Raw genomic sequence first — 23,233 nt, forward strand, 5'->3', positions numbered from 1 at the left:
GCGTGCTTATCATTTAACTACTTCTGAACCATCTAATAAACTGTTTGAATTTATCAGAAAAGTTGGTTGCTATTTTCACTCATATTTTGTATGAAATATAGCGGTGGGTGACAAGGGGCAAGGTTTGATATTGTGTGCTAACAAGATGGATGTCATCTTACCTAAAATAGCCAGCTTGTGAAACTATTCGATTTCGAGACTCTTGCAACAGGTATTAACAAGAAGCACTCCATTTAGTAAATGACTTTATGATTGTCTGCTTGTGGCTACAGCCTGATAAGATTTCAATGGGCTAGATTTTTTTTTTTTTAAATACTGTTGAAATTGCCAGACACATTTTCTTCAAATAGTACTTCCAAATTCACAAATCCTGCATAAGTATAAATGGCTGTGCTATTGTCACCTTTCTTGTTCCTCCATTTCTTTACAAAGCTATGGTAGCACCCGCTCCTTCACATACCAGAACCCTGAAGTAGAAGTTGAAGTTGATTGTTGAATCCCTTCTGCACATTCCAAGGATTTGAAGTCTCTCAAAATGTTTTGTAAATACTGTCTGACCGTGCACATCACGTTTGAACTTTAACCCAACTATATTTTGTTGAGTAGAGTCAAAGTGACTTTGTTGGTTCCTACCATGCAGGCAAGCGTGCACAGACATGTGCACAATTGACACACAAAACTCAAGATCGTTGTTCACTTGTAAAGTTGCTCAGAAAAAAAAAGACACAAGAAAACTGCTGGAAATGAAAAGAAGCTGGCAACTAATTACTGTAAATTGCTGCAGGCTTCCAAGTGTCAGACTTTCTCACAGACGAGGCGCTCGTTATATAACCCATTAACAATAACCTCAGCTATGGACAAAGAGTAATGTTGTAAGCTTATCATTACTAATTTTGCAAAGATAATTCTTGACAGAAAGGGAATGAAGGGTGAAAGGTGGAACATTTTTGGGTTGTGCTATTGTCTCAGTCTTAACAGTGGATCTACTGTATCTCTTGACCACTTTGATACAATTGTTACCATGACGTGCTCCGGGAAAGCCCAGCAGTACATTGGAGAAGATAATTCAACTAAATGAAAAATGATTAATTTTAGGTGGTCCCATTTTTGTTTTGTTTTGTTTTTTTAGCCAAAGTACAGTTGTTTATCAACTTCAATTAATCTTTCAATATGTTAAAGAAATTTTCTTTACATTTTTTAAATTATATCCAGACCACAAAAAAAAGAAGATTACACAAGAAAGGAGTGTGCAGAGGAAATCATTTTCAAACCACATGCTGTGAAGGCTTTTTAAAGAGAACATTTTATACTGTACAGGTTGTATTCAGCTGGGGCTTGCATGGCTCAGGAGGTAGAACTTATCATCTAGTAATCATAAGGTCGCTGGTTTGATCCCCGGCTCCTCCAGAGAGTGTGACGAAGTGTCCTTGAGCAAGACACTGAACTCCTAACTGCTTCTGATGAGCAGGTTGGCACCTTGCATGGCAGCCTGCTCCATCAGTGTATGAATGTATGGGTGAAGGGAGGCATACACTGTATAGCACTTTGAGTGGTCGTTAGACTAGAAAAGCGCGATGTAAATGCAGTCCATTTACTTTACAAAACCCCGCTTAAGATTCAGCTCAGTCTTAGGAACCTGTTTGAGCAACACTGTTGGCAAAAAGAATTTGAATACCATGGTTCATAACCACCATGGTGCATTAACAGTGAGCACAACATTAAAATCTATTTCATTATAAAGGGAGCGATCAATGGTGGGAGTACCGGTCACACCTCTCCAAATTAACCCAGTTGCAGTGGAGTCATGTGTTGACCTAAAAATACTGCTCTTATCTGAGAGTAAGTGTGTTTTTGTGTATGTATGTGCACATATATGTTTTGATCCAACATTGTGACTGAAGGCCTTACTGAGGCCTTGTGTTGACGTAATCGGTTGGCAATGTTTGCAGATGAGAATTCCTGCTGCACAATGCAGTCACTGAAATATTTCCCCTAACAGTGGGTGGTACACATGTCTGGGCGTCACATACCCAGTGGCTGTACTGGCTATTATGATCTAAACAATAGAAATCAAACATTGTGCTTAACTGGAAGCCACTGTAGATGCTATTTGCGATTGTACCAACATACATGGTCTTATATACTGTCAAGGAGCACACGCACAAAACTCGGAACAGCTTTTGTGTTATGGTCCAGAGGAAAGACTTTCCCTCTCACTTATGTACAATGGGCCATAGGCGATGCTTTTATGGATTAAACAAACATCCATTATGTACTGCTCATAGCACATCCAGCACTGCAGAGGGTTTAACACTCGTTTTCATGCACAGCCTGAGATAAACAGTCATAGATCAGACTTAACACAAGTCTGAGCATTCTAAATATTCATGTATAATTGGCATCCGCTTGGTTGACAGCACCCATGAAGTAAAGCTTGCATGGTTTGTATTTATCATTTTGCAGTGGGTCAGACAATATGTGGGGATCAGTAAGCGTGTAAAAGTTTAATCACTCTCAAGGATATCTTTAAAATGTAAACTTTGATTGCTTATGTTGACCGCTGGTTACAGCCTTGGATTTGTGCAGAGGAAAAAACAAACTATCTAAAATAGCCATTTACTGTAGTTGAAAAAATAAAACTATTGCTTTGTTATTTATGAAGAGGTATTCAAAAGACAAATGCCACAAATTTCAGTGAATTGCTCTCAACTGATTCTGAATTGCGGAAATGAGTAGATGTACCAGTAACTTTGTCTTTGAATAAAAGTGGCTCAGTATCAGTCTTTTTCTCCTTTATAATAGATAACAGGACCTTGTAATAACTGAAGATAGTGTAAACTACTAATAAGACACGTTAGTCCCTAGCTAACGGGTCTGACCCTTTAGCCAAGCGGTTAGTGACGTCGCCTTGTGGCGCAGTACACTCCGTATCGAATCCCGCCCCGGGCAAGAAAATAACCGGTTACAATAGCATGTATTCCTGCCTCCAGCCTAGTAACAATTTCCTGAAAATATGTGTTGCACAAAATGGGAAGTCCAGGACTACTGACAGACGCTGCTGAACTCAAGTAATTAGGCTTCTGGGAGCAAAACAAAGTGGATAATTGCGGCAGAAGCTTACCATAATAGGACACTCAGACTAACTTGGTCTAGCCAGAAAGGCACGAACTGAGGAAGCCTCTTGGATGAGAGGCGACACGTCTTCACGGATATATATCAAGTCCAGTTGCACTTGATTCAACTCCTTTGGATAACCATGACCTGGATGAATGAGAACATTCACAGACATAATAGGACACATTTGACAATATCTTCAGAGTATCTAAAGACAATTATAACTGCATCAGCAGAATGAGCAAGCTTAAAGAAGAAGCTTTTATGGACAACGTGTTTAGCGTGATCTTATGGATCAGATTTCGACTCAAAACTTTAAAACACAAATATGAGGTCTCTGCTGCAGGGCTTTGGTGTAAAAGGCTGATTAACATCTCCATGGACATGGGGTCAAAAACACAGAGACAAACTACTTCCCATCTGTTTGAAAACAGTAGCTCAACCCTCCCTGGCAACCTCTTGCATGTCTCCCTCCGTTTAGGAGGGAGACATGCAAATTTCTCTCACAGAAAAAAAATAAACCTTCCCTAGACACCCTGCGTAATCCGGGCAGGATAAACTTTTCAAAAACACGAGGGCAGAAGACGGGGACATCCAGTTTGAGTTTGAATTTCGAGGCAAATGAATAGGAACGACTCTCTCCTTAAGGGGTCAACGCCTAGTGAATGCTGGTTATTGCAAGAAATTTCAGGGAACACTGCTGGACCGTACACTGTCCTTACTGCAACGCCATGGGAAATATGAGGCGATAACACAGGTAAATGATTAAAAGCTCAATATTGAGCCAACATGTAATTAGTAGGTTACTGTAGCAAAATTTTGTGTTGAATCAACCGTGCCTATGCTACTTCAAGTGGAAGTTTTGATTGCACTTGTCTTGTTCTTATTCAACAGAAAAACTATATACATCTATTTGACAAAGCATTGCCTTAACTTAAAATCAATTCTATGTCTTTACAGGCATAATGTGTGGTTTATTTGATCATATAAATTGAGGCATATTTGCATACATAATTGAAGACCGCGTTATAGATTGAAAATAAGCATTTTTATCTCATTCTCAACCGATCGTGATCGAAAATATGGCCGTGTTGTACTCCAGTGTTTACAAACATTACTGATGTATACAAACCATTTACAGCATCGGAAAACACTAGAAACTCAGATTTAGTTGATTTTTAGCGTTGGTCCTAGTATAAAGAGATTTGTCAATCAAAGATAGGAGCGAAACCTGCTAAGACCCCTATATTTTGGACTGTGGTAGCAGGGCTACCTATTTGTAAAATGTTTCAATGAAGGATTTAACCATAGGATATGCCATGCTAATATAATAATAATAATAATAATAATAATAATAATAATAATAATAAATGGCGGACAGACGGGGATACAGCTGTAACCACGCCCATCTATTTCTCTGTCAAGCGCGCTACATCTCCACACAGCGCTTTGCCTCTAAACGCTGCATTGATCGTAGAGATAAAGCCCTCTCCAACAAGTTCGTCCTCTAACCACGACGTTCATGGCAGTCATTTTTTCCTCTTCTTGTAACCCCGTCACTCTTTAAAAATTCCGCCTAAAAAGAAAAAGCGATTTACCCCCGGTTTTGAGTTTTCAGCACACGTAAGTAGCCAAGGTTTTTAGTTAGCTTAGCTCGCTAACGTTAGCGAGCTTGCGTTAGCATGTAGTTAAATAGCGGGCTTGTTTTCTTGCAGCGTTACTATGAGGCGTGTTCTGGCATCGTCGTTGAATGCTACATGATTAAAAAAAAATTTGAATATTCATCCGTTAAAACGTTTCTACATGATAATAAAGGGTTCGCGACCTAACGTGACATGTCCAACTAGGTTAGCCTGTTAGCCAAATTGTTAACGCTAGGTTACTTATTGAAATGTTAATCTGTTGTTAAATGATTAGAACTAGTAAAGTTTTTGATTAACATCACCGTTATATAATATTTTGAAGACACCGACTTCTCATGGTCAGTGATCCCTTTGTTGGCTATATCTTTGTTTTAACCAACTGTGAATGGGTGTTAATCCATTCATTCATCAGTGTTAACGTTACCCTCTTGGTCTGCTTGTCACCGCTGCATCTCTCCCATGCCAATCTGTTTCGACCTTTCATTTGCACCGTCGTCACTTTGCGTATTCTACTGCATTTACCTCTCTAATGGCCAAAAAGATATGTATGTATTAATACAATTGGTTTTATATGAGTTAGCAAAGACTTCCTCTGGTTTAAGTGTGATTTGTTTACATCTTTTTCTGTGCAGGTGTACAACAACCACCCAGAGGGTCGAGGGGCGGCTCTCTTCCGAGAGCCGTTTGACTTCAACGCCGAGCCGCCTTGGGATCCTAGCTGATAGTGGGGGAGCTCCATCCCTGGACTCGTCCATGTGAGTGGCTTGGATAAAATGTATTAAAATAAAAGAATGCCTACTCACTTTCAGGTCTGTGAGTGTATGCTGAATGGAGAGAGATACCATGTCAGTGGAACCCTGCTTTCCGTGTTAATACATGCTGCATGTATCAACATGTATACGACTGCTTGCATATAAATGCATTTACACATACCATTTTACAGAAACAGATGGAGGGAGGAATAAATGTGTGAATAAATAAGAATGACCTAGATAAATCACAGCCAGTTGTTATTTCCAATCTATTTTCAGTACTTGCTTTTCAATAATAGGACACTGCGCTCTCAGCTACTTTTATCTAATCAATTTGTCACTTGCTCTTTGTTGCAGCAACCTTAGACACTAGGACTAGGCAATAATTCAATATTATCATTTATCATCTTTCAGTATTATTTGAAAACTAGTGTTGGTTTGATATACTTTACATTAACAAAGAGTCCAGTGTGATGAACCTCAGTTGGATTCTTAAACGTGGTATTTTTGCATATGTAGACAGCTATCGTAATATATATCAACATTGTGTGAAATTCCAAAAGATTGTTGTGATTGTATATTTGGCTAGTACTAGAAAACATTAATTATTTACAAATATTTAGTCTCCCCCAGTTTGTGAAATATTACATGTATTTCCAATGTAGTTTTTTAAAGTAACGCTCCTCTGGATTTAACTTGTCATACACATATAGCCCCCAGCAGTGCCTCAGAAAGTGCCTTTTTTGGATTGTAATGTTGTGCAACATAGTTGAGCATTTTCCACATTGCATAAAAGCTTTGTTAGTTATAAAAGGAAAAGCAGGGCTTGGACCTCGCCCTGGTATCCAAATAATGTATAATTTGTCAGTGTGCTTCATTTAAGCCTTCAGATTTGAATAATGTTATTTTAGCGGGAGAGACTGGAGTACTTTCGACTTGGTTCTACTTGTGGCTCCAAGTTGTCTCTGTAGCTGGATTATCCAGCAATTTGACTCCCACAGACTGGGCCCATGGCGATACAGCTGTCAAAGACTAACCCCCTTTCACAGCTGTATCCCCTGCTCTGACACCAGACAGCAGTCTACCACATCACTGACTTGTCTATGCAGTCCATCTGCACGCATTGTTAGTTTCCCCATTGAACCTCACAAATCTGCAGTCATTTTACATCTGATCCAGACCAGACCACTGTGCCCCACTGACGCACCGTGTAACATTATCAAAGGTAGAGATGCCATCACTATTGTATCCCGGTTAATGCCATCAAAAGGAACCTTTACGGGTCACCACCTCTCGGATTCATGGTGATTGTTAGGAGTAATTGGTGGTAAAATAAACGAACCCTGTGCCCCAGAGTCCATGTTTACACAGTGACTGTTCAGATGAATAGCCTTTTTCTACAAAACAGCCTCAGAACATTGCATCTCTTCTGTACTCTGCCTGCTCATCATAAACGTCTTGTTTCACTACGGATCTGGCCAGAAAATTTTCTAAATACTTACTACAGCAAATCAATTTTCTAGAAAAGGTTGATGGTAACTAATGAATATCTGTTACTCCAATTTAGTTGAAGAACTTATTCCCACTGGAACGTAATGTCTCATGCTGACTGTTCTGTTGTTCTCATACAGTTTGTTGCAAGTGATCAGGACCCCAGCGGCTCGAGAAGCAGCAAGTGTGACCACCTCAGGCAAGCCGTAATCTTTATACCTGTCAGATCAGCAGAGAACAGTTGAGAAAATGAAGGGAATCTCAGATGAGCCACAGTATTCCATTGGGCTGCTGGAGGGAGGGACAGCCCTCGGCGATGTGATTGACAATCACATCTTTGAACAAACCCAGGTAATCAGCATCACTCTTAGTACAGTCTTTAAACACCTGTCTCAAGAATGCACTTGAAATAATGTCACGTGAGTTATTGCACACAGCAAACTTTGTGTAACTTTAAGTAAACCTTCTTTAAATAAAGAGGTACTAAACACTTTAAATGTTTTTTGAGCTGTAAACTAAATTATGACTATATGGTGATGAAACACATCAATGCTGGTGTTAATATCGACATTTCTTACCAAAATTTATAAAAATCGGCATTTCATGAGTTGAAAATGGCTCAACACGTCATCTACTGTTTTAAATCAGCCCTGAACCTTACAAGGCAATGCTGACTTAGACCCGACTGATTGGGACTTATCTACGTCATGAAATTAAAAAAAAAAGAATGTTAACGCCCTTTAATCAGAGGTGGGCGACCCACCTCCCCCTTCCGTTTGTGGCACATTCGCATCGCAGTGGTCGGGGCATCTTCATGGGGCGGTATCCAACCCCATGTTGGAAGGGGTGCTAGTGGAAGGGACCACGGTAGTGTGCGGTGGCGACTCTGGACATGCACCTGGCCCTTCTCACAGATCTCCCCAGCAATTTCTGCCTCACACATCCATGCCCCCCACCCCCTCCCAGCCCCTTGCCCTCTTTTTAGCATTTTTCAAAATTATGCAGTGGGTGGAGTTAGGCTGTGACCTGGAGGAGAAGTTACACTTCAAGCTTATTTTTTGCCATTCCTATTTCCCCCCTAAACACAGGGCCCTGCCTCAAAAACATTTGTGCAACTGACTTTATACGTTTCTCTTCCTCAGGCTGAAAAGAGTGCATTCTTTGTAGCAGACCTGGGAGTCATAATGAGGCAGCATGTTCGCTGGCGAACTCATATGGGCCACATTCGGCCCTATTATGCTGTCAGATGCAACAGCAGCCCAGCTGTTATTGAGGTTCTCTCTGCCCTTGGCACTGGATTCGTATGTACCAACAAGGTGCCTTACTGCATGTCTTTATCTAAGACCATGATGTTAGATAAGTTAACATTTCTGGCATATTATTCTGATATTTTTAAGTTATTTATATATAGGGGCATACGCAGTGTTTGTGTCATTTACAATAGTAATCTTTTACTGATCTGAAAACGCTAGTAATCACATTGACCTATATGTTTCACGCAACATTGGTATCAGTAGAAACATGTTAATGTAATTTAGAATGTGGTTAGCGGCACCACCTACTGGGGAATTATTCTATCCACAGCTACATTTTGTGTCCATTAGAGCAGTGAAGTCAAGTCAATTTTATTTGTATAGCCCAATAATTACGGTCATGATATAATGTCTGCTAGCCACTGCCAGCATTATTTTACTCACACATCATTTAATTAGATGTTCTATCTCTGATTCCTTTTTGGTTCAGTCTGAACTAGACATGGTACAGGGCCATGGTGTTCCCTCAGAAGACGTCATCTACAGTGGATTTTGCAAACAGCTCTCCCATATTAAGTATGCTGCTAAGAATGGTGTTGACCTTCTGGTGTGTGATAACGAAGCTGAGCTACGCAAGATTGCTCGTTGCCATTCCAGTGCCAAGTAGGTGCTCCTCCATGTTAAACATGCATCCGCCCAGTGATCTTATATAACTTAAAAAAAAAAGGCTTTACATAAACCAAAGCATGATGACATAGCTCATGACACATTATCCATGGAAATTGCAGCTAAAACATACAGTCTCAGATGCAATGGCTGATGTCTGGGCTGATGTCTTCCAGAGATATGTTTATTAGCCTTTCACCCTAACCCATAAAGTTTCCTTCTTGCAATAGCACCACATAAATTTATCTCTTTTTGATTGGATTTAGGCTGCTGATACAGGTGTCAACAGACATGACAGGTCAGGGAGAGGCGATGAGTATGACATTCGGCTGCTCCCTAAAGGATTGCAGGCACCTTCTGGAAAGTGCTAAGGAGCTGGGTGTGCAGGTAGTAGGGGTCAGGTGAGGCCTGTTGAAATGCACTGTCACTTGTGGTAGATGATTTGGTGGTAGCCTGTACGTTGGAGACCAAAAACAAAAGGCAAACCTAGCGAAAGCTCCTGTGATTTTGTCTCCAATGTAGATTTGATGTTATTGACCACATTGTTTTTAACGTAGAAATTATTTTTACCCCTCAGAAATTCTCCCATGTTTAAAGTAATAATTTCATCCATCTCTCCATACTATAGCAGAATTAAGTGGCATCTGTTGTTGAGATGTCACAATTTTGTTCAGGAGTTAATATGGCACCCAGTCTTTTCAAAAATTAAGCCTCAGTGCTTTTTGGTTTCAGGTTCCGCATACCCAGTTCCTGTAAGGATGACCAGGTGTATGTTCATGCCATCTCTGACGCCCGCTGTGTCTTTGATATGGCAGTGAGTAATGTTTATTAAATACTTTTTCTTCTGCAGGATTATACAGTTCACTGAACTTCATTTGTTTTTACCGGTGTCGCATACTAATATACATAAATATTCACCAGTTTTGTCATTGCCAGAATGAGTTATAAATTAACAAGCAGTTCTTTCCATATCAGGAGGATATTGGCTTTAGTATGAAAATCCTGGACCTTGGAGGTGGTTTCAGTGGCTCTGAGACCCAACTGAAACAGGTCAGTACATTTCCATCTGTTCCTTAAATAACACTAGGTGAGGAGCCACCATAATATTGTGGACCCTTTAGCTTGACAGTATGATTAAACAAAGTAATGTATTGGCCCTCCATGAATTAACATATGCATGTTACGGAATCTTGCTTTTTTTAATCATTTAAAAAAAAAAGCACACAATTTCTGAATACACATTTCCCTCTTTATATTTCAGGTCAACAGTGTGGTCATGTCCATGGTGGACCTGTACTTCCCTCCCTCCTCTGGGATCTCCATTATTGCTGAGCCTGGCAGCTACTTTGTTTCCTCTGCTTTTACTCTGGCTGTCAACATCATCTCCAAGGGAGTGGTGGCACGGGATCACCAGGACCAGATGCACAGTCAGTGTCAGAAATTGACATGAAATTTCTTTTCACTGATACCAAAAGTTGTTCACTTTGAATCTACAAAGAGAAATTAAATATTATGTATGAGGGTTTCTAGTCCTGAGGGTAAAAACACTTTAGAGCAGGGGTCGGGAACCTTTTTGACTGGGAGAGCCATAAAAGCCAAATATTTCTAAATATATTTCATTGAGAGCCATATAGTATTTTTAACGTATAATAAATTAAATATGTCTTACTTTTAATGCGACTTCTGGTGCTGCATGGTTTTGCTGATGGCCTTGTAGTCTGGTTCATACGTGGTGAGGTTGAGCTTCATGCAGGCGTTGAGGCTTCCATCAGTTAAACGTGAGCGTAGGTTGCTCTTAATGTTCCTCATATGCGAGAAAGACTGTTCACATGCATATGTAGAGCCAAACATGGTCAATACGGCAATACTCACACGCTGCATTGTGTGGTATGTCACAGGAAGCTCGTTCCAAGTTTTAAGAATCAGCTGGTCTTCAGGTTGAAGATTTTTAATTTCTGTCCACTTGTGTTCCCTCGCCAGCTCTGCTCGCTGTCGCGCAAGACTTTCCAACTCTCCATTAAGTGACTTGAACTTACTCATCCACATGTCTGATGCCTTCAGGTCAGCAACTTCCAGCTCAAAGTCTCCGATAGAGACCCCGGGGATGCATGTCAGGTCGATTTTGTCCACTGCACACACATGTGGATGAGTGATGAACTTGAAAAGACCAGTGCGCGCACGAAATTCTCCAAAACGTGCTTTGAATGACTGCAGGAGATTGAACGTAAAGCCAGCTAGCTGCTGGAGATCCAGATGTTGAGTGGAGTCACTTGCTAAGCATGCATCTCTAAATTGTTGCAGTCTTTCAAAGTGCAGAAGACGACCTGTTTCAATGTCCCTGAGAAAGACTTCCAGCTTGCTTTCAAATGCAAACACTGCTTGTTGAAGGGATGAGATTGTATTTCCAATACCTTGCATTTTCACATTGAGCTGGTTCAGATGGCCAGTTATGTCCACGAGATAGTGAAACTGCAGGAGCCAGTCAGTGTTGTCTAGCTCAGGATGCTTGACGCCTTTCATTTCAAGAAAAGTCCGGATTTCACTCAGGCAAGCTGCAAAACGGCTGAGCACCTTCCCCCTTGACAACCAACGCACGTTGCTGTGTAAAAGCAGACCGGGATAATGATTCCCAACTTCTTCTAACAGAGCTTTAAACTGGCGATCATTTAAAGCTCGGGCAACAATAAAGTTGACCACTCGAATGACCAGAGACATCACCTCGCCAAGCTCCTGGCCACACGTCTGAGCGCAAAGCGCCTCCTGGTGCAGGATGCAATGAAAACTTAGGATGGCTCTCTTTTCATGTTCACGGAGAAGCGCTACAAATCCTTTGTTCTTCCCCAACATACAGGGTGCACCATCAGTACAGACAGAAATAAGTTTATCCATCGGTAGTTTTTTTTCTTTAGCAAACTCCATGAAAGACATGAATAAATCCTCTCCTCTTGTTGTCCCTTTCATTGGCAAAACAGCCAAGCTTTCCTCACGCAGTGTGTCACCTGCAGCATACCTGGCAATGATACTGCACTGAGATAGATGGCTAACGTCTGTTGACTCATCTAACGCGAGAGAAAAGTATGTCCCGGCGTTTATGTCCTTAAGTTGTGTTTCCTCGGCTTGATTTGCCATCATGATGCTACGATCGTGCACAGTTCTTGCTGACAGGGGCATGTCTTTTATTCGTTTGATTATCTTGTCTTTATTTGGGAAGTCATCAAACAGTTCATTGGCCACATCAAGCATGAATGTTTTGGCATACTCGCCATCTGTGAATGACTTTCCATTCCTTACTATTGCCAAAGCCCCCGCAAAGCTAGCGGAATTCCCGTCCCCTTGCTTGGTCCACACACGTAGTTGCTGCTGACTCGTCTGCACTCTCCGCTGTAGCTCCTCGCATGCCCTTTTCCTGCTGTCCCCCGCTGGATATTTCGATGCAAATGAAGCATGGTGCGTATCGAAGTGCCGCTTTATATTTGACCGTTTCATCGATGCAATTTTATCATTGCATATTAGACATACCGCAGATCCTGCTCTCTCCACAAATGCAAATTCCTCTGTGCACGCAGCCTGGAATGCACGGTAATCCTCGTCTTTTTTTTCTTTTCGCCATCTTTTCCGTTACAAGGGTTGAAGCGGATAAACTAGTTGGCTATCTGATAAAATTGATTTCTTCACCTTTACAATGACCCGGACATGCTCGCGAGCCATTGGTTCCCGACCCGACCCACGGGTGACCCGTGACCCGTGAAATTTATCTTCAAAACTAATTTCTGTTTACTTTAAAATGACACAGTATTATTAAGAAATATCACAAGTATTTTAAAATCAGTTCCAAACTGATTTTTTTTGAAAAAAAAATAATTTTCAACTCAAAATTGTCTGGGAGCCATATGCCGTCACCGGAAGAGCCATATATGGCTCGCGAGCCATGGGTTCCCGACCGCTGCTTTAGAGTAAGGGAAGTGCATTCATGTGTGATCCATGAAAAACAAAAGCGAAGACCTCCTAAAATGAGAATATTTTATATCTGATTCAAGAGAATATTATTTAAGTATTGTCCTCTGTCGCTATCTTTGCACAGGAGAGCCATCGCTCAACGATGAGCCAGAGATGCAGTACTACATGAATGAGGGTGTGTATGGATCTTTTGCCTGCAAGCTCACAGAAACTGTGGTTCCTGTGCCATCTGTTCACAAGGTGAGTTGGTGCCATAATTTTTCTGTCAATTAAGATATTCTCCACCATCTCTAGTTAGAATCAGTGATAATTTAATCCTAAATTCTGCTTTAGCCAGCTCTGCCAATGCGTTCTGGTAGAGGTCGTTAAAAAATTTAATCAAAAAAAGCTAGTAACACGTTCTGTGGAGCCCATTTATAAATCAGTATGAATGTACTTATAGTGCCCTCTTTGACTCCCTGTTCAAACCACCATTCAAACCAGTGTTCCCCTCAATGGAGGATGTCCACATCCTCATCCTTGAGAAAGTGTGGCCACCGGCCTGTAGATGGGTGTAGGCTGCGGACTCCACAGTCCACTCAGGCCAGGACCGGCCTGTAGATGAGTGTAGACAGGCCAGGACTGAAGAAGCACTAATGCGTCAGGCCAGGACTCCGCAGTCTACACCCATCTACAGACCAGTGGCCAGTCTTTCAAGGATGAGGATGTGCACAGCCTTGATAATCCAAAGGAGTTCAATCAAGTGCAACTGGACTTGGTATATATCCGTGAAGACATTTTGCCTCTCATCCAAGAGGCTTCCTCAGTTCGTGCCTTTCTGACTAGACCAAGCTAGTCTGACTGGCTGGTGATGAGACTCAGAATTTATCCTCTAGGAGTCGTTGTCAGAGCTATTGATATGCATGGCTCTTTGTGATCCGATGTTTACCAACGCCTGTCGCTTACAGAGCCATAGATAGATAGACTCCAAGAGGATAAATTCTGAGTCTCATCACCAGCCAGTCAGACTAGCTTCGTCTAGTGAGAAAGGCACGAACTGAGGGAGCCTCTTGGATGAGAGGCGAAACGTATTCACGGATATATACTAAGTCCAGTTGCACTTGATTCAACTCCTTTGGATATACATGACTTATTAAGTTGCCCTGTGATGGCCTGATAGCCTGTCCAGGGTGTCTCCCTGCCTGCCGCCCAAATGACTGCTGGGATAGGCTCCAGCATCCTGCAACCCCAGTTGGGATAAGTGGCTTGGATGGATGGATAGGTTCACTTTTTTCTTTTCTCTTTTTTGTCTTTCTTTTTTTTTTTGTTGAAAACCAGACCTCATTAAAATGTTGCCTGGCATCATTGAGAATCATGTACAGAGCAAAACTTCAGTGACTGCTCAGTATTGAGAAACGTATCACTTTGCTGAATCTTTTGCTAGGCACACATTCAGGTATTATAAATGCAGTGAAATGTAAATACACTCAATGGTGTATAAACATGGACCTCATAGAAAGCGTTAACAAATATCTTTTATGTTTTTAAATGGAAATGTACAGAATACTTTATATTCAGCCATCTTATCGAACATACACTCAGTCTTGCTTGTTTGTTTATGCATTCATTTTCTTTTCTTTGAGGATTTCTTAATCTTTGAACATCGCCCCCCATTCTCTGCCGAAAAGATTTTTCCTCTTTGAGTGTTCCTGATTAGACTCCTATGTACAGCCATGGTTGTTAATTACCATATTTTAACAAGTTTTCTATCTATAAAAAGTCAGATCCTCTCCATGTGCCCCCAGAACACAGGCCTGGAGGATCCACTGTTCAGCAGCAGCCTGTGGGGTCCATCCGGAGATGACATGGACAAGGTAGTGGAGCAGTGTCTACTGCCGGAGCTCAGTGTTGGAGACTGGCTCACCTTCGCAAATGCCGGGGCTTATAGTCTGGGTCAACCCATCTCCACTTCCACAGACATGGCTACTCCGCCCATCCACTACATCATTTCTTCCGGTGACTGGTAAGGGAATTGGTGACCGGGCAGTTTCACAGTACATTGGTTTATTGATACTTCTAGACCCTAATCCTAAAATTATGCGATATCGTTGTAAATATTTTGATTTGTGGTCTTAACTAATTTATGTCGAAAGCATCTAAAGAGTATGATAATCAAATTTCATTTAACTTTTGAAATCTATAAATTTTCCTCTTCACAGCATTGGATATGAATTGGGCAGAGCTATGTAATAAACAAGTAAATAATGGGACTCATCCACCAAAAAATGTTAAGGAGCAAGTTGCCAGATGTCTCTTCCTTACAGTACCTATATAATATTCTTTTTCTGAGTCATAGTGTTTTTAAAAATCAATAACGTTTGTAATGAAAGGCTTAATTACAAACTGCGCGTGTGTTTCCAGTAAGCATGACTGGAACTATGTATTGTGTAAACTCACCATTTGATAACCATCTGACCACAATGAGGATAGGAACATGGATGGAGGAAGGAACCTTTGCCATAGTACTTCTCTTGAAACTTGTTTATTTGCAAGAATAACGCCAAACAATTAGTTTTCTCTGCTTGTGCCATCTCTGCAGTCTTGGTAGTAGCAACATAAGATTGTTAGCATGATACAGCAAGCAGGTCTTGACAGGGAGATGTCTATCAAATATCTGATTTTGCTCTGTCTTTTTTTTTGGGAGCTGTCTGATCAGCCAGAAACATAGGCTGTAGTATATTTGAAAATTGCATTTGTGCTTTTTGAAACCAGTTTTCGAGAGGTTTTATTGTTTTCAGAATTGACAGCTTCAAAGAAAGATGCGAGAGAAGCCAATGAATTGTTTTTCAACGCTGCAAAGGCAAACTGTACACTTAGGTGCTTTTTCTTTTTCTCTCTCAGGCTTGATATGCAGGACACGGGTGTCACCCAAGAGATCACCTTCAAGAACTTCTCACTGGTCCCTTATTTTTTAAACTCCTGCCAATCAGAAGCAGCCATCTCTGTTCCAGCTTAGTGATAGGAAGACCAGGAAGGCTTTCATTTTTACATTCTGGTTTCTGCAGCCAGCATCCTCTGGTCTACATTCCACTAGGATGAACTGAACAGACAGTGCACAGTGAGCTTCTATTACTGGGACCAGAATGAGTTAATGTTAGCAAACCCAATGTACAGTACAGAAAGACACTAGCCCTTAGTAGACCGAGTTAAATGAACAATTGATTAATATGCAACAAAATGGACGACTCAAGAAAAAAAGATCCTACCTTTGTCTTGGGTATTCAGTGGCATTATAGTTTACACCTACATACAGCAAACATGATTAATTTTATTGCTATTGAAACATGTTGCATATACCTCCGTTACTGTTGCCAGTTTTGTAAATGTCTATCCCAGAGTCAAGTGAAGTATTGAAATGAAAATTTTGTTTTGAAACTATATTTTTTCGATGCTTCGTCGGATGAAAAGAATATTTATGTATATTTATGATTGTATCAGCTGTATAGATGTTTGACAAAGGCTTGTATCATCTGTGTGTCTAGCCTACTCAATTTAAAAAAAAAAATTTTTTTTTACATGAAGCCTTGCAGCACTGTACTGCTGTAGAAATGAAGGTGCATTTACTCATCCACCTGATGCAGTAAATAAAGCCATGTTTCTTAAGGGCAGCATAACAGTGAAACCTCCTGAAGGAGTTCACTGCTATACTGCACTCTGGTCCAGTTTCATCTGGTTTAGAGGCAATAGAAAGCTCACGTTTCTGCGTCCACCAGTTGACTGGTGTTTCAGTGCGTTTTTCCTCCAAAGTGCTGAGTGCTGCCTTAGCTAGCTCGGATACTAGCAAAAGACCGGCAGGAATTTGCTATGCCTTTTGATGGCAAAACAAGCTTTTAGACTGAATGTGCTCACGATGGCAGAGAGAAAGTGTTAAAGGGGTAAGAAGGCAACTTATTGAAAGAGGGGCTGCTTTTTGAAATGGCAATTGTTTTTGTTGCTTGAACACTTAATTGCTTGTTGCCATGATGACTGATATTTATATTGTACTTTTGACAATTTCCCCCTCCCCCAATGTTTATGATAATGTTGAAACATATTTCTGCTTTTAACTAGTATACTTGGAAAGTGTACACTATATCTGTAAATTTGTTCTCCAATCTTTGTCCAAGGCATGACGGATAACAGGATTTTACCTGTTATTAACTTTTAAATGTGCTTGTCAAGGTTATGAAATGTAATAAACACCTGACTGGATTGTCAATGACTGGGTTTGTTTTATTGCTCTAGATTAATGTATCCTCAAAACTGCGGTACTAAATGGAGCTCTGCCATTATTACACACACTTGATGAAATTATTTATACCCGTTTCACCATCCTGCTCCTATAAATCAATGTTTCATAACATGGGGACTTCAGCTGGTTCTCATCCTGGATTACAGTCACATAGGCCACAGGGGATTTAGTTCAGTTAGTTAAATCCCTCACAGGGGTCAACATATATCTATATATGGCAGCACAGTGGTTAGCATTGTTGTGTCACAGCGAGAAGGTTCGTACCCCAGGCCATCCCAGGTCCTTTCTGTGTGGAGTTCTCATGTTCTCCCCATGTCTGCGTGGGTTTCCTCCCACCATCAAAAAGACATGTATGTTAAGGTTAATATTCCTGTCTGTGCCCCTAACCCAGGCAATGGAAAGAAGAACTGGAGTTGGTCCCTGGGCGCTGCAGCTGCAGCTGCCCACTGCTCCTATACAATAGGATGGGTTAAATGCAGAGAACAAATTTCATTGTAACCTGTACAAATGACAAGATAAAGTGGCTTTCTTTCTTCTCTGTATGTTCATATCACTGAACAAGTTGAGTTTATGTTGTCGGTGTAACTGCGTGTTAAGAGGTTCACTTGTCCAGTTCTTGGGGAAATACTGCCATGTACTGAACTGGCTGAGCTGCAGTTCAAACAAACGGGGAGATTCCCTTTAGTTATGTCATGAATTTACAATGTGTGTGTGTGTGGGGGGGCGGGGGGTAATTTCCTGTCTAATTCTAGTCCTTTATAGAAGTAATCTACTTTTGCATGTCCAATAACTCGTCAAACATTCTCCAGTTGGCTTGAGTGAAGGAGAGTCTATACCAACCATTAAGCTACCATTCTGTGACAATGCATCTTTGAAATTAGACAAATGCAAGACTGCACACGTGGCATGACTGATTTTATCAGGGCAAATAGTGCTTGGGAGATCAACACAATGCTCCTGTTTAATGAAAAGAAAATCTTATGCTCCCTGAAAAGAGCTGTGCAAAACTTTGTCACAAATACATTGTGTTTTCTACATTCTTTTGTAAACAGTTTAGTATATTTGAAAAGCAATACATAAAAATATCTTCACAGAACATCTAAACTATTTCAGTGTAATTTCATCATTTGCAATTACCATTCATCATTACAATTCCCTAGTTTGTCCCTGCTTTTTGAGGTTTAGGTTGACTCAGTAGTTTGGACACGAATGTAAACATTAACCACAGACTAATAGTGCATTGTAAAACAATTCCTTTACCACCAGGAGCCTAATCAAATAGGGATAATTAAAAAAAGAAAATCCAAAAAGGCTCCAGTTCATTTTCATAAGAAATTCCATATTTCAGCATTATTCTGTAACTGGGACTTGTTCAAGGCATCACAAAATAATTGACATAATGGTTCCCTGTAATAATCTTCTTTTGGCTGCTCCCGTTGGGGGTCGCTACAGCGGATCATCCGTTTCAATCTCTTCCTGTCCTGTGCATCTTCCTCTGTCACGCCAGCCACCTGCATGTCCTCCCTCGCCACATCCACAGACCTCCTCTTTGGCCTTCCTCTTTTGCTCTTGCCTGGCAGCTCAATCTTCAGCATCCTTCTCCCAATATAACCAGCGTCTCTCCTCCACACGTCCAAACCGTCTCAATTTTGCCTCTCTTGCTTTGTCTCTAAACTGTCCAACCTGAGCTGTCCCTCTAATATACTTGTTCCTAATCTTGTCCTTCTTCATCACTCCCAATGAAAATCTTAGCATCTTCAACTATGCCACCTCCAGCTCTGCCTCCTGTCTTTTCGTCAGTGTCAGTCTCCAAACCATAAAACATAGCTGGTCTCACTACCATCTTGTAAACCTTCCCTTTAATTCTTGCTGGTACCCTTCTGTCGCAAATCACTCCTGACACTCTTCCCTGCAATATGAACATTAAATTGTTACACATTTTACTACTACTGTTGTTTCAATTTACCCATCCCAACAGCCTCTGTAAACTGTATGAGGCCCATCCTCATTTCAGCATTGCAGTCTTCAAATGTGAACTTAAAAGGCATCATTGTTTCACAGTATTTCTCTTAGTCTCTTTTTCTGGTCACTCTGGTGAGGAAGTTTGTTTCTTCAGGACACAGTGACCTCTTGGCCGCTAGATGTCGCCGTACATGCTTGGCAAGGTGGTCGCTACGCATGAAACGGCTAAGACACATGGGACAGGCAAACTGCTTCTCCCCGGTGTGGGTCCGGCGATGGCGAGACAGCTCATCAGAGCGAGAGAATCGTCTCTCACAACCCTCCCACCTGCACCTGAAAGGTTTCTCCCCTGTTGGGAGACCAATGAATAGTGTTAAGTGAAAATAAAAAAAGATAACAAAATGAGAGAAAAAAAGGACCAGATACAATCTAATAAACCCACTGAAAACTTTAAAGGTCATACTATTCCTCTCTCACCTGTGTGAGTCCTCATATGAGCCTTAAGGTGGGAACTCTTGAAGTAGGTCTTGCAACACTCCTCGTGGGGACAAATATGACTGCGTACACGTGATATCTTTGGCTGGGAGGTACGGTTTCTCTGAACCACTGAGGTAAACCCAGGTGCAGGTGCAATTGCTTGAAACCTGCTGTCACCGGAAGTCACTAGTGATGGCTGCATATAGACCGTGGGGACAGCCGGCTGAGAGACCAGGAACATAATGGGGCCCTTTGCCCCCTGACCTTCCAACAGGAACACCATGGGAGAAACTGTGTTTTGTGGTGGTGGTGGATGCGGCTGTTGTTTTAGTTGTTTAATAGCAATGGCTGGTTTGTATACACTGGTGACCAAGGAGTTAGTAGTACCAGGAAGTGAGAGTGGTAGTAACTCTCTCTGATTAGCAGTGGTGGCTATGTCAGGATTATGTACTACAGTAGAGCTGACCAGTGTGTTGACTGGAATGAGTGAAACTGGAAGTGTCTGGTGGCAGAGTGGTGCAGAAAAAACCCTTGCAGTGCCAGCCGGGACGGAAGACAGCTGTTTGGGTGTGTCTGGTTTCTCACTTGAGGCTGAAAATTTCAGCTGTGTCTTACTGGCTTCAGTCAAGGGTGGTAGATTCATCGATGCAGGTCTCTGTGGAGTTGCAGAGGAAGACCTAGACTCAGACTGCATACCATTATTCCCCATGAAATCTCCACTATTCTGCCTATCTGCAGAGCTCAAAGTCATTTTTAAGTCTTTTGTGTTTAGTTCTTCGGAGCTGGGGTAGATGTTACAGAAGCAGTGCTGGCCATCTGAAGTGTGGCGGATCACACTGGTGGACAGGGCCCTATGACTCGAAGTATCTGTCTGTGCAGGCAGAACACTGTCTTCTTCTGACAGTGAGCTCTGCTGACATCTGTTTCTAGATGGTGCAGGTTCCTGCAATATATCTCCAGAGCTTGGGTGCGTGGCCTCAAGGTTAGGTGGGCTGTGTGGTGGTGTCATACACTGAAATACGATAAAAAGAATTTAAAAAAATAGATCAAATACAAAACATTTAAGTAATAAGGCGAGACACTGACATGCAATATAAGAAATAGCTGTTATAATGTCTTTATGTATGCTCAATGAGCTGTTATACATCAATAACTTACACTGATTCTTCGCATATTCTCATAAAAAGTACAAGAGTGGTGTATAACATTAAGATGGAGGCTAATGGCAATCTTAAATACTGGGCTGGTCAAAACTCTTACACTAACTGAAAATATATACACATGGACATAGAATCTGATCCTTTATACTACATTCTAAGGCAAGGATGTTATGCAAAACAAAACAAAAAATCTTTCAGTATTGTAAGATTAAACAGTCCTACTCTCGTGTCATGTTGGCAATTTACCATCAGGGAGTCTTGGAGCGCTGCGGAGCCTGGTGGGAGACAGTCATCCTCAGATATGTCAGAGGAGGGAGTCATAGGTCTGAACTGGTCCTGACTGAATCTCTTGGTCTTCCAATTGTTGTTCATGGACATCAAGGCCTCCACAGCCTCCACATCTCTCGTACCAAGAGAGCAAGGCTGTGAATCACCCTGGATGTGCCATTGCACCCCTACGACCTCCATGGTGGCACTCTGTTAATGAAGTGAGATGAGCACATAGCAAAACTAAAACGATGTTTCATATGTTCTACCTGTGGGGTAAAAAGACAGACTTCACTAAATATACACACCGTTTTGATGTTTTTGCTCAATTGGGTTTTTTTACGCAGCCCTTTCAAGGCGTGAACGTTGCGCCATTAACCCGCCTCACAGAATGGGGCGCGGGGGGTCACCGTTATCACGGCGTTAAACCAGCAGCGGAGGTAGTCACCAAGCCGAATCGACGTCTATGTAAAAAGACAGCCGACGCTGTACACGGCCCTTTTTCAGAGATTGCGTAATAACGGCGTAATGAACACTCGTCTTTACACCGACTGTTTTTTTTTGTTTGTTTCGTTTTTGTTTGTTTTTTTTACCCTGAACTACACAAAGGCGGCGTCATCACGCCCCAGTGTGTGATTTTTGAAAACATGCGCAAACAGAGGCGTCGGGACGTGTAACGCAACAGCATTAGCTGTCCCGTCCTGCCGGCGTCGATTCGACTTGGCGACTACCTCCACTGCCGGCTTAACGCCGGAACAACAATGATCCCCCCCCCCCCCCCACACTTCCGTCCGCCTACCTTCTACGCGGGACGGCGAGGCGGCTTAAAGGCGCAACGTTTCCGCCTCGTGATGCCTCTGCTTCCGAAATTCTATGTAAAATCACATTATATCAATTATACTGCATTTGGTGGTTCAGCGTAAAAAAATTAAAGCCGACGTAAAGACGAGTCTTCATTACCCCCATTACTCCCTGATCTCTGTCTAAAAACTCCTTCAAACATATCGACTGACAACTCAGAATATATATAGAAGCATGTGAACGATGCGTGATCAGCTGCTGCTCATGGCACTGAACCCTTTGACCTACTTCCCCGAGGACAAATACACTATGTTGCTTACACAAATAGTCCCTCAACGCAGAACGAGGGTTGCGAGTTCATACGAGTTTTGACCATTCTAAGCTTCCGTACCGAGGCATTACTTATTTCATGTCACAGAGACTTCGAGCCGGCACAGCAAAACGCGCTTCCCATTTACGTTTACGTCAAGAGACCACATGACGCAACGGGGCTGAACACATCAAACACGTTATTCCGAACGATTCAAACTATTAATAAACTCACTAAAACTGTTTACTTGCCTCCGTGGGTGAACGGAAGGTGGTTGGACAGGGTTCACCGAGTGGGTGCACAGCCTTGTGAATTTTCAGGTAAACTACGCCTGCAGGAAAAGTTTTCTCTCTGCCTTACACCAAATCCCTCCAGAGTCGTTTGAAATGTGGTAGGAAAGGATGGGCATGGCTCATCATTTGGCCAATAGGGCGTAAAGGTGTGTTTAGACACGGACCAATGAGAGAGGAATTGGTGCGTGATCACAAGCTGATGTGAACGTGGAGACAGCGTGGTACACAACATGCGAAAACATCCTTGATTACAGATATCCCCCACACACACCCACACCCGCCCTGTTTGAGTCATCCCAAAATCCGTCAGGTCTGCAAGCCGCACAACTTCAACAACTGATCAATTATATATACCGCACTTCCCTTACAGTTGTATGCACTGCATTTCTCCGTTACTCCACTGATAACGCAGCAAGACAGTTGTTTCAGAGAAATCGGGGCCAGCCCAAACCTTTTGGGGTCCTAAGCAGAAGTGGATTTGACAGGCCCGCACACACACGCACGCGCGCGCACGCACGCGCGCGCACACACACACACTACCACCGCCCCTACTTTGTTAATTAGGTGACTGCTTGTGGCTGGGGGCCCTTAAGCGACTGCTTTGACCCCTTATGCCTTTAGGTGGCCCTGAATGAAATTCCCTTGACATTTTTTTCTCTCTGATTATACTTAATTGTATACTTGTGGAACACCCGTCCCATGTAGCTATATAAAAATCTGCTGTGTGTAGTAGTGCTGTGGAAGGGGCCTGGGTACGATTTCAAACCAAATGGCGCTATTACCTGTATGCTTTTAAACTATTTTAATGCTACTCTAT

At 41.9% G+C, this 23,233-nt stretch overlaps 2 protein-coding genes across 3 annotated transcripts; one reads left to right on the top strand and one right to left on the bottom strand.

Moving 5' to 3' along the window:
- The first annotated feature begins 3,605 nt into the window (after window positions 1-3,605).
- Window positions 3,606-17,098, top strand: LOC130117707 (antizyme inhibitor 1-like). Of its 2 annotated transcripts, none has more exons than XM_056285871.1 (12): window positions 3,606-3,871; window positions 5,390-5,512; window positions 7,141-7,351; window positions 8,143-8,316; window positions 8,744-8,916; window positions 9,186-9,320; window positions 9,652-9,733; window positions 9,895-9,969; window positions 10,181-10,346; window positions 13,001-13,116; window positions 14,661-14,878; window positions 15,757-17,098. In XM_056285871.1, exons 3-12 carry the CDS (start codon window positions 7,250-7,252, stop codon window positions 15,869-15,871), a joined length of 1,356 nt encoding a protein of 451 aa, XP_056141846.1. In that variant the 5' UTR covers window positions 3,606-3,871; window positions 5,390-5,512; window positions 7,141-7,249; the 3' UTR covers window positions 15,872-17,098. The 2 variants fall into 2 exon arrangements, with proteins under 2 accessions (XP_056141846.1, XP_056141847.1); XM_056285872.1 differs by lacking the exon at window positions 3,606-3,871 and adding an exon at window positions 4,576-4,737.
- A 959-nt stretch (window positions 17,099-18,057) lies between these two features.
- On the bottom strand, window positions 18,058-22,500 carry LOC130118187 (Krueppel-like factor 10). The gene is made up of 4 exons (XM_056286571.1): window positions 22,375-22,500; window positions 20,992-21,222; window positions 19,586-20,597; window positions 18,058-19,457 (listed from the first exon to the last, which is right to left on the bottom strand). The coding sequence occupies exons 2-4, from the start codon at window positions 21,211-21,213 to the stop codon at window positions 19,216-19,218; spliced, it is 1,476 nt and encodes a 491-aa protein (XP_056142546.1). The 5' UTR covers window positions 21,214-21,222; window positions 22,375-22,500; the 3' UTR covers window positions 18,058-19,215.
- Window positions 22,501-23,233: the final 733 nt, after the last annotated feature.

Source organism: Lampris incognitus, chromosome 9 (genome assembly GCF_029633865.1).
Source record: "Lampris incognitus isolate fLamInc1 chromosome 9, fLamInc1.hap2, whole genome shotgun sequence".
NCBI classification, from domain to species: Eukaryota; Metazoa; Chordata; class Actinopteri; order Lampriformes; family Lampridae; genus Lampris; species Lampris incognitus.

Excerpts from the sequence above, each read along its gene's own strand:
- LOC130118187 (XM_056286571.1), bottom strand. The coding sequence starts at position 21,213 with ATGGAGGTCGTAGGGGTGCAATGGCACATCCAGGGTGATTCACAGCCT. Across the intron at positions 20,598-20,991 it reads CGCTCCAAGACTCCCTGATG|TGTATGACACCACCACACAG; the intron begins GTAAATTGCCAA and ends ATCGTATTTCAG. Across the intron at positions 19,458-19,585 it reads TCATATGAGGACTCACACAG|GGGAGAAACCTTTCAGGTGC; the intron begins GTGAGAGAGGAA and ends GTCTCCCAACAG.
- LOC130117707 (XM_056285871.1), top strand. The coding sequence starts at position 7,250 with ATGAAGGGAATCTCAGATGAGCCACAGTATTCCATTGGGCTGCTGGAG. Across the intron at positions 9,734-9,894 it reads GCTGTGTCTTTGATATGGCA|GAGGATATTGGCTTTAGTAT; the intron begins GTGAGTAATGTT and ends TTTCCATATCAG. Across the intron at positions 13,117-14,660 it reads CTGTGCCATCTGTTCACAAG|AACACAGGCCTGGAGGATCC; the intron begins GTGAGTTGGTGC and ends ATGTGCCCCCAG.